Raw genomic sequence first — 15,935 nt, forward strand, 5'->3', positions numbered from 1 at the left:
GTACGCCGAGTATAATTTTTTTGTCACGAGTGAATATTTTCGCGACATTTATTCCCATTACACGGCGCGTAGAGAGTCAAATCTATAACTCCAGCGCAAATATTTTATAAGCCATTGCAAAAAAATATGCATCACTCTTTTTCAATTTCCGCTGTTTTGTTAATTGCTTCATGACTTCTTTATGCGACCATCATGATGAAATAAAATGTTTTATCACTTCCTCCGTGAATGCACTAGTTATTTTTACCGTTTTTAATAATGCGTGCATATTCATTAATTTTATTATTGTTCGAAAATATTTTTTTGCATCAAAATAATCTCTAAAGGACAGAGAGCGATCAAGATACAATACGATATCGATGACTGATTTACCTGTTTGAAGTTCCAGATTCAAATTTTCGGGATGATCGAGATCCGCCAGACTATTCATCGTTAATGACATGCTCTGAGCCGTCATGTTTCCCGAGCCAGCGACTCTGGAAGGTTTCGTCGTAGTTGATATCCTCGTGAGATTCTTCGCCTTCGATCTGCCCTTCGAACCGCCGTTTCTGGTGATGGTTCTCGTGGTTGGACGTCTTACGGTGCTATTCTTCGGGAGCAATGTCATTCTCGAAGTCGTTGAAGTCGCTTCAGTGTTCGTCGTAGTGCTCTTGCTGAAAGTTACACCGGGACTCGAGGTAGTTCGGGATAAAGGTGGATCTGTGACGATTGGATGGATAATAGTCGAGAACAAGGTGGTTGTTTCTTCAGTACGAGTCTCGACAACATCAGGAAGCGCCATGTTTGTTAGACCAGGCGTCGAGGTGGTGAGTTCATCGACGTTCTCGTTATTACCTTCTTCCGGGATTAGAGTTACGAAAGGCTGAGGAGTTATCGGGCCTGTCAGGGTGCTTAGATTGCCGATCGGATTCATGAAACTTAGTAACACCAAACGATCACGATGTATCACCATCCAGTCCAGATCGGTTCTCCATATCGCGTCTGTAACATGAAATGATAAAATATCTATTTGAGTCTAAAACAATATAATAATAAAGAACTGGACGCAGGATATACCTTTTTTCGTTATAATATAACGTATGAATATTCTTGATTTTTATATTTATATATTTATATTTTTTTGTATATATTTTATATTTTTTTTTGCTTGGCAATCACATTTTATTAATTTGTATTTTAATACTTTTACTATAATTTATTTAATTTCTTTCTCATGGCTTTTTTTTAATAGAAGCATTTGAGCTTTCATCTCTTAACGCATAACTGACGCTTCTAGAGCGTTCAATTTTTTGCGATACGCAAACTCAATTCAATTATCCTTCGGCCACTTGGACGAACGAGATTTTTTGTTGCAATATCCTGCTTTATAACCGGCTTTATTGCATACAGTAAAGCGAGGATGAGTTTGAAAAGGGACAATGACAGCACGAAGCGTTCCTTCGATCGAGTGACCCTCGAAGAGACTCGTCGCAGAGTGTTCCAGAAGAGATAAGTGTCGTCATAGTACCGGCCATCGGTTTCTATTAGTATTTTGTGCGATTATGGTCGGCCAACACTGGATGTACTCTGCTTATTCGCAAGAATAAATAAAAATTAACAAAAATATCTTAATTAAACATAAACTATACTTTTTTTATTCATAATATTATTAATATTAAATAATAAATCATTAATTGATTAATAGAGAATAACAGTAATTATAACAATAAAATTACATATAGAGATTTATTTACAATAATGTACAAAAAACATCTAATTAGAAATCTTGAGAATGCTCGCTTAACTTTTCTACAACGTAATTAATAACTAATGATATGATTTAATTTTTTTAATCCAATACTTATATAAAATTTGTAATTAAAAATTTCGTTTTCACTTGCTCGTATCCATTAAACTTTCAATTGCCCACTTTCACAGAAGTCTATAAAAGGACTCTGAATAGACATTGAAGTGGGAAAGAAAATACCAATACATCGATTTCCTGTCTGGAACAATTTACTTCTTTCTTTTCCTTGCATTGGTAAAGATTCTTTTTTCCCTCACTACGATTTATCGTAAGACATTTCTTAGATACTTTTAAGTTTCGTTTTTGTCTTGATTTGTTCTTTATTGGTTTGGCTTTCTTTCCTGCCGCTTTTAAACTTCGCTCGGTTATATTATTGATCCCATTCAACAAAACAAATCGCAGGACAAAATATCTTAGCATTTAGCAATCGTAGGATTCAAAGGGAAACAAAAAGAACTAAATATATTTTATGATGATATATCTATGTGCAATATTTATAAATTATTGAATACAAAATTGAATTAAATTCATAATTGATTCCTTGACATAATCATACTATCAGATTTTCTGTAGAGCATCCTACATGTTAGATATCTATTAGCATGTATTAATTTAAAAATTTGACGTCTTATGAAAATTTTTGATGCAAATAATGTGAGAAGATCAAGATAATTAATTAATATATAACTGCTACAATAAATATTTAATATTATTTTTAATAAATTTAAAACTAAAAAAATGTGCAATATTGTTTGATACTTTAATACGTTTGTAATATAACTTATATTTATCTATTCTGATGAAAGAATTAATTCTTCCCGTTTCAATACATCCTGATACATTATCCGATATATGATCGTCTTCCATCGATTGGATTAGTCTTTTTTGTGTGAAATTTATCGCGCTAATACCCAATACATGAGTAATATGAAAGTGGCATTGAATTAATTTCACCGTCGGCGGAAAATTAAATCTGTCCGTCTCAGTAATTGGTTTTAGTTAATGAGCCCTCAACGAAACTTTGCCGTCTGACGTAATATTCGTGCGAATGTAATATTGCAACAATATTCGGGGCGCGCAACCCGTCGTTTTACATTGAATAATTACATTTTAATTATATTTCCGCCAATATGCCATCGAATAATGAAATTAATAAATTTCCTTACGCCCGAGAGATTATAATCTGGCTAGACACAGAAAAAAATGCTACGATTATCGATTTTATCTCTTACTGTTTTAATTTGATTTTTTTTATCTCATATAACGATAATAATATAAAAAAGATTACTTGTGAAATTTGTCCCATGATTTTGCTCTTGTAGGTTTTACGTAACTTATTAATTTTACTGCCATGACGCGTTTAAATTTTGCAAGTTGCGTCGGATTCAGAGGACTAAAACGATTGTGAATTGTATTCCATGTCTACTTGTCTGAGCTTGATTCTCTTACAAATGAACAATACGTGCAATGACGAGCGCTGAGAGAGCGAAAATCACGCGGGAAATCCAGTCGAAGCTACAAAGTCGCGCTTAATTGACCGTCCTTTACATCCTGACCGCGCGCGCGGTCCTCCTTTCTCCTTCGGGGTTCGAAATATTTTTAGTCTCGGAATACAGCGTAATTATAGCCGGGGGATTAAACTTCTGTCAACCTCCGACGCCCCACGGCGTCCTTCACCGTCGAGGTTCCGCATTCTCGGTATCTTTAATCCCACCGGGGATGACGTGGGAAGGGGTTAAGCCGCGAGAAGGACAAAAATGCGGGTATCCTGCCTTAAGTCAGATTACGTCGCTTTCATTTGACCTTTCTTGTAGCGGCAAACGCCGCCTTTGGCGATGATTAATTGTACAAAATTGTTACAACTGTAAAAACGAATGTATCATAGTCACAAGTAATTAAAAATTGACGTTTAATACGAAGGAGGAAAAACTTGCGGATAAATTGTATCTAAATAACGACAACAATCTTCATAACATACGGTTTTTATAGTTTCGAGGGAATTGGATAAAAATCCACTACCACCCACTTTAGCTCAAGAGGTTGTTTCAACTTCTAAACTTACAATAAAGTTACATACATAGAAAGCTATAGGAGAAACCCCGTCTCATTCGAAGTTACTCTACCATACATCCGAGGTGCGTCAATAGTAAGGACGAAGTACAGTTGTTCCTCTTCAAGACTTCTGAAGAGGAAGAACAATTTCGTCCTTTCAGACAGACCTCTCCTTTCTCAGATAGACTTCGGGACATGGCTTTCTGTTGTAAGAGTTACAACTGTTGAATATCGGAGGCATGTTTGTTACATGACAATAAAATCGTGAAAATTTCATAAATTCGGAAATTGCAGTTAGTTGAGTATTCCAGTTGCGATGAGCGAGGTGAAAAGCTATGGTTAATTGAAATACATATCGATTGACACTGCGTGTTTAACGCGGGCGTGGGCAAAAATTTCTCTATATAAACCAACTACGGATAGCACGGTCTCATTATGAATGTATCACTTCATGCATGTAATTGTATTCGTATTATAATTGTATCATAATGGTCACAAACAATAAAATTTGCATTTTTGAACGAGCATATTTAACCGGTTGATTATGTATATTCAGTGGTTTACAAAATTGCATACGCATCGTTAGCATTTTCTACATGTTTTTCTATCTCTCTGATAAAGTTTACATTATTTTGAATCACTGTAGTTTGTCTAGATTGTCTACGCGGCATTGTATCTTTAGAACAATACAGTATCCCAGTATCGAGCACATGTGACCCGTATTTATGTAACATCGCTATTTATAAGATGCTTGGAAAAATAAAGAAAACATTTATATTCTCCAGAATTCTCGTACAATAAAAAATTTCTTATCGATTTCTCTTATCGATTTTATTTTCTTGATGTCGAAGATTCCGCGTTTTAAACTTATTGATTTAGAAGTTAACAGAGAAAGTTAAAAGTTACAGAGAATGGTAATAAAATGCAAGAAGATATCTCTTTTATGTATTTGTGATAGTGTCATACGGGTGAAATATTAACACGTTCGGGTTTCTTAAATTTTATATGTGCTGCTCCTAAAATTATTCCCTTTTTTTATCGTTATACATATTTACTTCTCATTGCGTATTCCTCTCTTTCTGAATTCATTTCGAGGATATTTTCAGCATCCTTTTTTCAAAATATAGCTATATAATTAAACAATCGATCCAAACCTACGTTACGTTATGCTATGAATGTAACAAGTTCATATATTGTATTTTAAAATACAGATAAGTGTCCTTAATTTTCAAGTGTCATTACAGTGAAGCTTTTGTAGTGGTATTTTAAATTACAAAAGAGAGAAAATAGAATGATAAAATAATTAACAGAAAAACATTTCGAAAGAAAACCATGCATGTTGCTTCCAGACATCATAAAAAAATTTATAATAAAGCATTTTTTCAATTAATAGTCAAAATCTTATCTTTGAATCATTAAAATATAGTTTGCTATAAATACAGTATTTGCTATGATATAAAATATGAAATCAATTAATATTATGTGAATAAAAATACACTTTATATATATCATGTTTTAAAAATACAGAAACAGAAACTCCCGGATGCGAGGAAATTTTTTTCATTGTAGATGCTCGGAGTCGCCAGTTTCTGGTCGACGGATAATCTTTTAAAAGTATAAATAAAAAAGACTCAAAGTAATAACAAACTAAGTGAACAAAATTGGCAAATGAGAGGCGCGGTAATTGAAGTGCAAGAAAAAAAAAAACCTTTCTTTCTTACATACTTAATGTATATAATTTAGCGATATTGAATATTTTGGAACATATTAATAAAAAGAAAAAAAGATTTTTTCCCTTAAATTCTAATTATCGCGGTTCTTATCTGCCAATATTGTTCACTTATGGATAATCTTTTTTTCCGCGCGGATATGAAGTCGCATACAACTTACCACTAACGGTCACGTTCAAGTTCATGAATACAGAAGAGAGCGACGTCGAGACGCGGAGGGTGATTACCGGCAGGTTGTAGGCAACCCCTGACCCCCCCCCCCGTCAGCCACCCACTCTTCTCGTTGTCGGCAGAGGAAAGGGGGGAGGGTCACGACAGTGACCTTTGTAATGGCGTTATCGCGCCGACTCGGTATTCCAGCTCGGTAGACAAAAGTGCCATGCCATTCGCGTTATAATGGACCGATCGTCCGCAAAATGAACGTCCACATGGCGAAATGACTCCTCGGCGACGCATTAACGCAAGGACGCGTCTCTCTTACTCGAAGTAAGGGCGAAGGGCGTGGGATGGCATATTGACATCCGCTCGTCACATATGTCATTACTTACGTAACACGCTCTATGCACTTAAAGACCGTACGAGCTGACCTTTGCAATGAAAAGTTGCAATGTTGATTGACGCATCAATGGAGAAATGACGGTAAATAGAGAAAAAGAAGGAGTATGAATCTCGTGTCGGGTCGCTTCACAATAAATTACGCGTTTATGCAGCAAGGGGAATATTTACATGTGTTTCAGCGGTATAAAATTACGATACGTCTAGATGAATAAAACGTATCGGGCAAACGCGAAGGGCGCGATTTTTCGCGAGATTCGATCACGTATTCGCGGCTTAAAAATTATTCACAACAAGGTGTATCGTTGAAGCGTGTTATCGTTCGATATGTTCGATGCGTCTACGGGAGAACGATTTGCGCCACGTAGAACGATAATGATAATACGCGTGCATATTTTACGGAATATCGGATGCCGTAGGAATTGCACATGAAATATGTTGCGCTTTGCGTTCGGGTCTATGAATATGGGATGCGCATATCAAGGGGGAGATGCACTTGCGTGGCGCAAATACACACATAACATCTTGTGGTGCGAAAGCTGCACAGATTACGTGTCGTTATCGCATGCGATTAGGTGTAAATATGAAAAATGCGATTAATGGGCGCGAATCTGTGCTACAGCTGTTGGTGAAAACAATGTTTATTATATGATAGAGAACGATGTTTATTATTTGAAATGTTTGTTATTATTTATTTCAACAAAGAACTAATAAATATATTTTATTTTTATTTAAAATGGAGAATTATAAATTGATAAAATAATATGAGGAGTAAACATGATGAAATTATATTAATCAATTTGAAGACTGTTATAAATAAATAAATGACGTATCATTCACGTTTTTAATTCTAGAAGCAAGATTTTTAAATGTAAGTCATAGTTTATTTTTATTACTTATCATTTCTACTGTGATATTAATGTAATATTAAGATACATATTATGTGTATCTTTGTGTGTGTATTATTTAAATAATATCTCATAATCGACTTTAGATTAATTAAAAGTTTGGATATAAAAATGGAAGGAATAAAAAAATTACTTTCTGAAGTAAAATTCCGAACACATTTATAAACATTTAAAAAATGTACAAAAAATCCGGCTCATGATCGCCGACAATTACATTTCCGATTTTGCCGCTTGCACGCGAGCAAACATCGCACAGCTCATAAACCACCGGCATATCTCGGCACTTCCGGCCGCGCGGGGTGCAACATCCCGTACGGGATGCAACTAAATCATCGATAATGAAATTGCGTAGCAAGCTGGGCGATAGGCTCTCGAGTGTGTTAGCGTGTAGACCGTGATAGACAGGTGCTCCTCCCCCCCCTCTTTCCCCCTGTAGATATAATCGAGCTACCGGTCCATTCGGAAGACGGTGCAGAGCGGAAGTGCGGATGGACGGGTGCAAGATGCACGCAGGAGGAAAAGGACAGAGTCGGTCGGTGTAATTTTATGTAAACTAATTACGCGCTAATCCGGTTATGGTCAACGTGCGTGGAATAGAGCCGTCAGGCGGCTCGCTGCAATCAACCCCGCAAGGGACAGCGTAGAGCAAACAGAATCAGCGGAGTTATAGAGAAGGGGACGGAAGTGAAGAGGAGAACCGGAGGACAGAGAACGATGGTATCCCATTAGAATGTTCTTCCTCGCTTCTTGTGCGGTTGTCCCTTCGCTCTCTGCACACGTTATTTCCGCTCCGCGAGTGCATGAGAGAGAGAGAGAGAGAGAGAGAGGAGGGGGGAGAAATCGTTTATAATTCGTGACAGCTGCAGTTGCTTATTGAAATTTTTCATCCACGACTCCGACGTCTTATGAGAGAATTTTTCTCCCAGATAACATGTCTATAAACGATCAGGTTGGAAGCTATCAGAATTATTCAAAATTCTATTGCTTTTATTATCGAAGCATTTTTTCACATTCAAGAAATTGAATAATATATAAGAATTTATATCAATAGCAAGAGGTTTATTTTATTAAAAATTGTATACCATTTTATATTTTTATATTTTTTTTTTCTAAAAAGCTCTATCTTATTCACTGTCGCCTAGACGGATGCGAGAAGACAGATACAATTCAACAATACCCATTTACATATAAACGTATATCTTAATTTTTTGTCAAAATATAACTTATCTTTTTCGTACTTATGACATTTTATTAAGCATTGCATTTTAGTTACAATTACGCGATAATATATTTTATCCGTTTGAAAAGACAAAAGCACAAATGCAAATATTTTGCACGAGAGAATTAATGCTATTTTAATGCGAAACTAAACACACAATGTATGCGCATTAAAACAATGCTCCTTTGTTGAAGCCTTCGTCGGTATTTCACGTTTCCCTGATTCTGTAAAATATCATAACACCCTGTTATAGTCGACTATGTATATTGCTAATAGAAAATTATTTAACTAATTATGTATGAATTTTAAATATATACATCGATAATTCAATTTAAAATTATGCAGCCTTTTGCGATAGAGAAGGCTGTTTATCGTAGACGAGAAAAAGCAGTCAGTCGTTGATGCAAGTTACGTTGTGAAATTGCATCAATTCTCCGCGAGGGAAACAGGACAGGAATCGCCGCGAGCTTTCAAAGGTTTAAACGAGACGGGGGCGTTCAAGGAGAGGAGGGATTTTACGAACGGGAAATCCTGCAGCAAACTGTATGCACACACCTGACCGATCAATACACGAGCGAGGACGTAGCCAGGACGAAGTTACCCTGTTACATCCCCGTCCGCCTCTTCATCCCGTCGCGCGAAACTTTCGCGGCGATAACGCAGTTAAAATTGGAAGTTACCTTATTTTCGGTATTATCATCAGAAAGAAAAGAAGATAAAAGATTTATTTCCGGCGGCTTATTAGCGAAAGGAAGGATCAAAGTATGAAAACTTGGGAAAACTTGGCGACAGGAGGGAGAAGATTAATAAATTTTATTCGAGATCGCGCGTTTATTGGGGAACGGTGTAAACTTGGGATTCGATTTAGATAATTTTTAAGTAAAGATTAAAAAAAAAAACTTGCGATTTTAATTCTAAAATTGATGTAAAGGTCATCACGCTTATTTCCATACCGCGTGACTTGGGCGCGTTTCGGTCTTTCTGTGCCAACAATTTTATTCCCAGTATCAGGAATCTGTGTCGATGGCGTGTGCTCGTGCTTGTTTAGATCTTAGATAATATGATGTCGGAATTGGAGCATACATTATATAACAATGTCATGGAATACGAGGCAAATTTTTATTTCCACGGTACAATATTTACATTTGATTGAAATTTCATGCCTCCCGTTGCATTCAATATTTGATTTCAATTTCACTTAATCCCGCGTATTATTTTTCGCGGCGTTGCATATATAAATATTATAAGGAAATGGCGCTGCCAGGTATTGTCTGACAACTTCTTTGTTTATAAAATCAACAGACACTCTGTGGAGCTACCTCCCCCAATGTGATTTCGAAAGTTTTATGGCGCGCAATGTTTCATCCATACATTTACGAGGGGAGAGTTCGAGGGACGCTTAAATATTTATGACTGTCGAGGAATATCCACGACCGTCACTCTGCCTGCACCTCTTTATTCTGATATTCAAACACACCATCCGTATGATTGCAAGAGTCCAGACTGGTAGCCGCAGGTCTACGGAGAAAGAGAGAGAGAGAGAGAGAGAGGCTTATAACGCGCGTTCTCATTTTGTTTGCGATCATTAAGTGGTAGAGCGAGATTTTATTATCTAAAGTTCCACGCCTGAAATTGCGTGACTGTAAATTATCTTCATTATATATACATTTCCACGTTTCATCGCGCGCGCAACAAATATACGTCGTCCTCTTTATCTAGTCTAGAAAATTCAATTGGTAAGCTATTAAAAATTGCACGGGTTGTTTGGTTTTATCGAATTGCATAGCGCAAACATTGTTAAACTTTTATAATCGAATGCTAGATGGTTTAAAATCGTGTCAAAATCGATTTTTTTTTAAATTTTATCTCGCATTTTCGCGGAATAAAAATACAATCGTGTTGTCTGCTGTCAAATATTAAATTAACAATCTATTAAAAATTAATTACTATATATAATTACATATAAAACATTGATTACTATAATTACTATCATTCGCGTGATATTCGTTGATATGATGCAATTTAGAAAAGCGTAGCGCATTATTTATAACGTTTTCAGGAAGAGCAAAAATTGTACGTAAAAAGTTACTAGATTAGTAGTAAAGCAACTTTAATTAAAAATTAAATGATTGTTAGATTCGAAAATTTTAATTCTTATTTAAAATAAAGATTTTTTTGTGAATGAACGCAATTTTTTGCATGAAACTCAATCTTGTATAATTATTTTTTCTTGCTTTACTTTTCTACAAGTAATATAATTTTCAAGTCGATAATTATATAGATATACTCGAAATTCTTGCTTACGGAAAATGTCACGTCTCTGAATACACACTTTCAAAAAGTTTTCGAATTATTCCGATGCATTTAATCCATCTTATGATGATTCTATTTCTCTCTTCTCTTGAATGTGTCCAATTGACCTGACGGAAACGGAAAGGAATTTCACATTTCACGATCCTTTAAAGTTCCTAGCAGGCGAATCATTAGCGCGTGATCCCCATTAGCAACAGGTATAATGAGCAAACTTTGACGCCATCCTGTCCGAGGGTTTGCGTTCGAGAAATCCTCTCTCGAGTTTCGCTAGAATCAATCAATCCGTCAGTCGATATCTGCACGGAAAATTGGATATGCTACGGAGAGAGTTGGCCAGAGATCTAGTCGATTACGAGATTCCGAGCAGAAAAGCACGTCGAAAGTTTTCCGGCTATGGCGCAAGTGCTAGAATGGGATCGGACGTAATGATAACACGGGTTTTCACTTTAACGGACGGAAATCGCGAGTACAGATGTGTATGCAAGAGTAACAGCCGTCGGTTATCCGCCTGTCTTTTCTTTGACAGAAAAATCGAAGCAGGTATAATAATAGATATCGTCAGTAGACGAACGTCAGTAGATGAACGATTTTTATATTTCTAATTTTCGTCATTATTTAATCATTTATCTATGAATGGCGATATCATATAATCCAAGGATTATCGCTTTTATCTTGTATTAATCTTGTTAATGAATTGAACAAATTTTATAATTTATTTACATTAAAATTATAATTGAAGAATATATTTTTTAATAAAATTAAAATCGTGCATAAAACTTCGCAAGCTTTCAGTTGAAGAAGTTATAGTGGAAAGCGTGTACCAAGAAAGAGCCTCTATTGTAGGAGGTGAGTGTACGCAAAGGAAGATGTTTGCTTTTCATTTTGACTTGTCGAACAACTTCGCATACAGCTTTGCAAGATACTCTAACGAATGTCTCTGTTGTTGCCAAGAGATGCTGTTTGCTTCTTCCTTCCCCCCATACTAAATGTATTCTTCGAGAGACGTTTCGAAATAAAAGAAATTAATATATTAATATATAAATTAATAAATAATCAATATAAATAATAATTAAATATACAGATTTAATATTGTACAAGATTGTCATTTTTATTTTTAATTTGTAAAGAGAGATTTCATACGAATTATAAAAGTTGATTAGAAAATAAAATATGAGGTATGTTTAATTTATAGGATTTAATTTAAATTCGTAGAACAATTAATTCGTATAAATTAAATTTATATTTTTTCTGAACTCTTTTAATAAAGAATTAAATTTTTCTTTACAGTCAATTATAAAGAGAATTATTGATTTATTTCAAAAAGAAACAATCATTATATAGATCTGGAATTAAATGCAACTATATTTTTATGATCTTTAAGCGATTTACACAATTTACGAAGCTAATAAAATCTATCGAATATGTGTCTCTCGTCGAACGGTCCAGAATTTCTCGAATTTACATTTAAAGCTGAGTTTAATGAAGGGCTTTTACGAGGCATAAAATCAATTGGCATTTATGGTAGTCATCAACGTAACAATGCGTAATCTGCTAGTTATTAACAATTTTATTTATGCTTTGTTTCGTCAATAGCACGACCGCGTTATCGCAAATAAAAGCTCACAGATGAAAATTTTTGATTGTTTTTACCATCACGGATATAATCTCTCAATAATGTGCGTGCGACGCTTTAAGTGCAGCAGATTCGAGCGAACCTATTTTTCAAGCACGGACGAGAGCAATTCATATTGCGCTTGGGGCACTCGAATCCCATTCTACGCCAGCGATAGTTTGCCATCTGAATTGTTGACTCGTACTACTAGCGGAACTAGCGTTGACTTTAATCCGGTTGTTCGCGCTCTAAGTGCTGCGTGAAAATATTATTTTTTTGCGCAATTTTTCGATAAAATATCTCGTAAATATCTTCATTTATGATCCTTCAAAATAAGAAAATTATTAAACTACTATATAAAATTATTATTACAAAAAGCAAAATTGCACATTTATAAAAATCAAAAGTCTTTACTCTTATTATTTTAATAATATTCTGATTTTACGATTTAATACGATTTTGATTTAATTATATAATTAATTGGAGATTTTGAAACTCTTGTGATAACAATTGTAAATATCTTACTTAGTATTCTATGGAGATATGAAACAATATGAAAGGAAAATATTAATATAACTAAAATTACACATAAAAAGAAAATAGTATGTATATCGTTAAAATACATATGTCAATATTTACTTTTTCTGAATTTACCGGAGCAAAAGAAATGCATCTCAAATACGCTGGCCTGCTATATATTTTTATTCGAAAAATATGAAAGTAATATTTGCGACAATAATAGCGGATAAAGAAGAGAATATTGCACTTTTGCGTGCACGATTATGCTCCAGCTTACGTTTTTTGAAACGGTATATCTGTTGACATAGTATCAAATCTGTTGCACAGTGACTTTATTGCACGTACAATGCAGATTGAAGCGAACAACTATGTATTTTTCATTCACGGTGATAGCGCAAGGGAGCTTTTATGAAAGTTAAAGGCTTTCTTTTCGAGCGTTCCCCGAGGAGTCCTATTATTCTGCGTGAAACACCGAGAATATTTATAATGAAACTTGAAATTTGCATGATTATAGTCGGAAAGTAAAAGGCACTTATTTGGTGCAACCGCCCCAGTATCTTTTACGCGTGGTGTGGAATGAGATATTATTTTGTGAGAAACAAGCTAAAATACGAATCGCCTTAAGTCTTATATGTATAACATACTAATTGTAAGCAATTTTTTTAATGACCAAATATAATTATTAATATAAATTACTTTTAAAGATACTAAATGAATCCATCGTTTTCATTTAAAATTTTTTTACTGCAAAATTTATAAATTTGAAAAATGAGTTTTAGTTTATAATAAGATCTTTTTCTTTCATAAACATTATATTTGCATGATACTGATATAATAAAAAAGAATAAAAAGAATAAAGATAAAAATAAAATAATATAACAAAAATAATAAAAATATAATAAAAATATAATAAAAATGTAAATAAAATGACAAAATCTAAAATAACAAAATCTATTTTTTTTAGAGTGAAATATAAATAATATAATAAAAATATAATAAAAATAAAATGATATAACAAAATCAATTTTTTTAGAGTAAATAAATGGTAGAAGCGTTTCTATAATGATCGAATTGGAACAAAATTCTTTTATATTTTCTTCGTAAGTCAAAAAATGCGGACTTTTAGATGTTAAAGACAACGACACGCGATCGAGAATTAATTACTGTAGCAAACTGCTGTCGTAGTCGGGAGAAACAACAATCGTATCTCGTCAAACCGTATATCAGTAAGCAGAGGCGTGGCATTCATTTGATGTGAGCTTGGTGTAAAAAATGTGCCATTTACACGATAAAACGCTATAATGTATCATTGTGTTTGCGTGTCCTATATTAGACTTGATTATTACGGTTGCGAGACAGTAAGGGTACATTAAAAAAAGTGCTAATAAATCTTTTAAAATTATGCTGGCTGTTTTCTGTGATTTCAATGTCCTTTAAAAACTAGAATATTTATTCTTGCGAGTTTTTACACAACTCCTTAATATTTTTTTAAATTAATTTCTATATAAAAAATGCGATATATAATATATTTATAAAATATCATGTAATAATTTAAAAAAATTATTTCTTCAATCAAATTATCTTCAAATTGAAAACTCGAAATTCAAGCGAAAGCATAATTTATTGTAATCATATATTAAACAATCATAATATTAAAATTATTAATTTATGAATAGATAACAAATCTATTATGATATTATACATTTTTAAAGATATATTCTCGGCTAGTAAAAAAATCTAATTTGTATAATTGCAAGAAACGTTCATCCGTAACTTCAGTTGTCCAATTTTTCCCACAACAACCGCAGTTTCTCACCTACGCGTGCATTCATATTTATTCTAAGCATGCTAGAGTTACGAAAGCACGGCTTTGCAAGTTCATAGTTTCAGCAGCACGTATAGAGCGTGCATAAACATCATGCGTCGGGAAGTTTGGTCCTCTCGATAAATCGGATTGCTTTGATGAGACATAATCACAAGTTCGCGCGCGAACCGCGTAGCACAGCGCATAGTTTCTATTTAGCGAAATAAGGGCGGAATTCGCACCCGCGAACTTAATTTTAGGCGGAGTAGAGAAACCGGATAAGGGACGCGACGATAGTTCCTTGGAAGCGTCCCGACATGTGCAATATGTTATATGCCGTGAATGGGGTTCGTCGAGACACTTTGTGCTTCCCGTGCTAAACTCTCGTAAACGTAAACATGGTCTTGCGTAATACGAGCATTAAACTAGCACAAACTCGCGCGCGATGACCGAAGTTTTGATCACGCCAGTCCAGAGGTTCTCATAGTTTTCTACTCTCCATACGAGTTCCGCTTCCGCTCTGATATTTTACCCGAGCCTCCTGAAAGAGCCCTGAGTGTCATATCTCGGTAGCGATATTTGTATCTTCTAAATCAGGACGAAATTTCCCGCGCTAAACTCACTCAATTGTCTCGAGATATGATATGTATTATTTGTCATTGAATTAGAAAGTTCTGCCACAAACATTGTGAAATTTTGCAATACATGATATAAAAATCGTGCAAATTATGATTCTTAATCAAATTTTTGCTAAAAAGGTCGAGTTCAAATCAATCAATAATCTGATAATTTATCGGAGAAGCAATAAAATGCTATTTTTGGGTCACCAGGTATCTCCGGTGTTTTGTAGTCATTATTGCAGCGTTTGATTAATGTCTAGAAAGAAAAGCACGAACTTGTTCCAAGACTGATCTATATGTTCAACTTCCTCTACTTCTCGCTCTTGAATTTCTTTAGATGTTATACGTACGATTAATTACGGAGAGCAGAGGGTTAAATGGAGCACTATAATTTATCTCGCTATTCTTCAGGCTGTTACAATTTGCTCTTTTCGCGAAGAAGCCGTTGTTTTCTGACGCTCGCGCACACGGAGTCGTGATAAATTGCGTGTATATACGTGCAACGCTGATTAGAAAATAATATATAATAGTTATGTAATAGTTATATAATAGTTATATAATTGCTCATTTCTAATTTTTTGATTATGTAATCCTGTAAAATAAGTAATTTTTTGAAGCGACGGAAATTATGAGAAGAGATCAAATAAATTTATGAATTTCGATTACACAATTTTATAAAAAAGTGAAATAAAACAAAATCTAATAACATGAAAAAGGCTTATAATGCGTTAAGAGCTACTAATTTAGTAAATATTTGTCTGAAGAAGATGTAATATAAAATTTGCATACAGGAAGAGTACAACAGGAAGTATGAAAA

General features: G+C 34.4%; 1 protein-coding gene across 5 annotated transcripts in view; it reads right to left on the reverse strand.

Moving 5' to 3' along the window:
* The window catches only part of Tinc (transmembrane protein tincar), a 149,072-nt gene that overhangs the window by 9,328 nt on the left and 123,809 nt on the right, over nucleotides 1–15,935 (reverse strand). For all 5 annotated transcript variants that reach the window (XM_083102349.1, XM_083102331.1, XM_083102338.1 and 2 more), the window contains one exon: nucleotides 373–981. In XM_083102349.1, the coding sequence (XP_082958475.1) occupies nucleotides 373–981 (609 nt within the window). The remainder of the gene's footprint in view (nucleotides 1–372; nucleotides 982–15,935) is intronic.

The sequence above is a fragment of the Camponotus vicinus genome, unplaced genomic scaffold (assembly GCF_025532165.1).
Source record: "Camponotus vicinus isolate PSW18456_S1 unplaced genomic scaffold, iyCamVici1.0 SCAF_1, whole genome shotgun sequence".
Lineage (NCBI taxonomy): Eukaryota > Metazoa > Arthropoda > Insecta > Hymenoptera > Formicidae > Camponotus > Camponotus vicinus.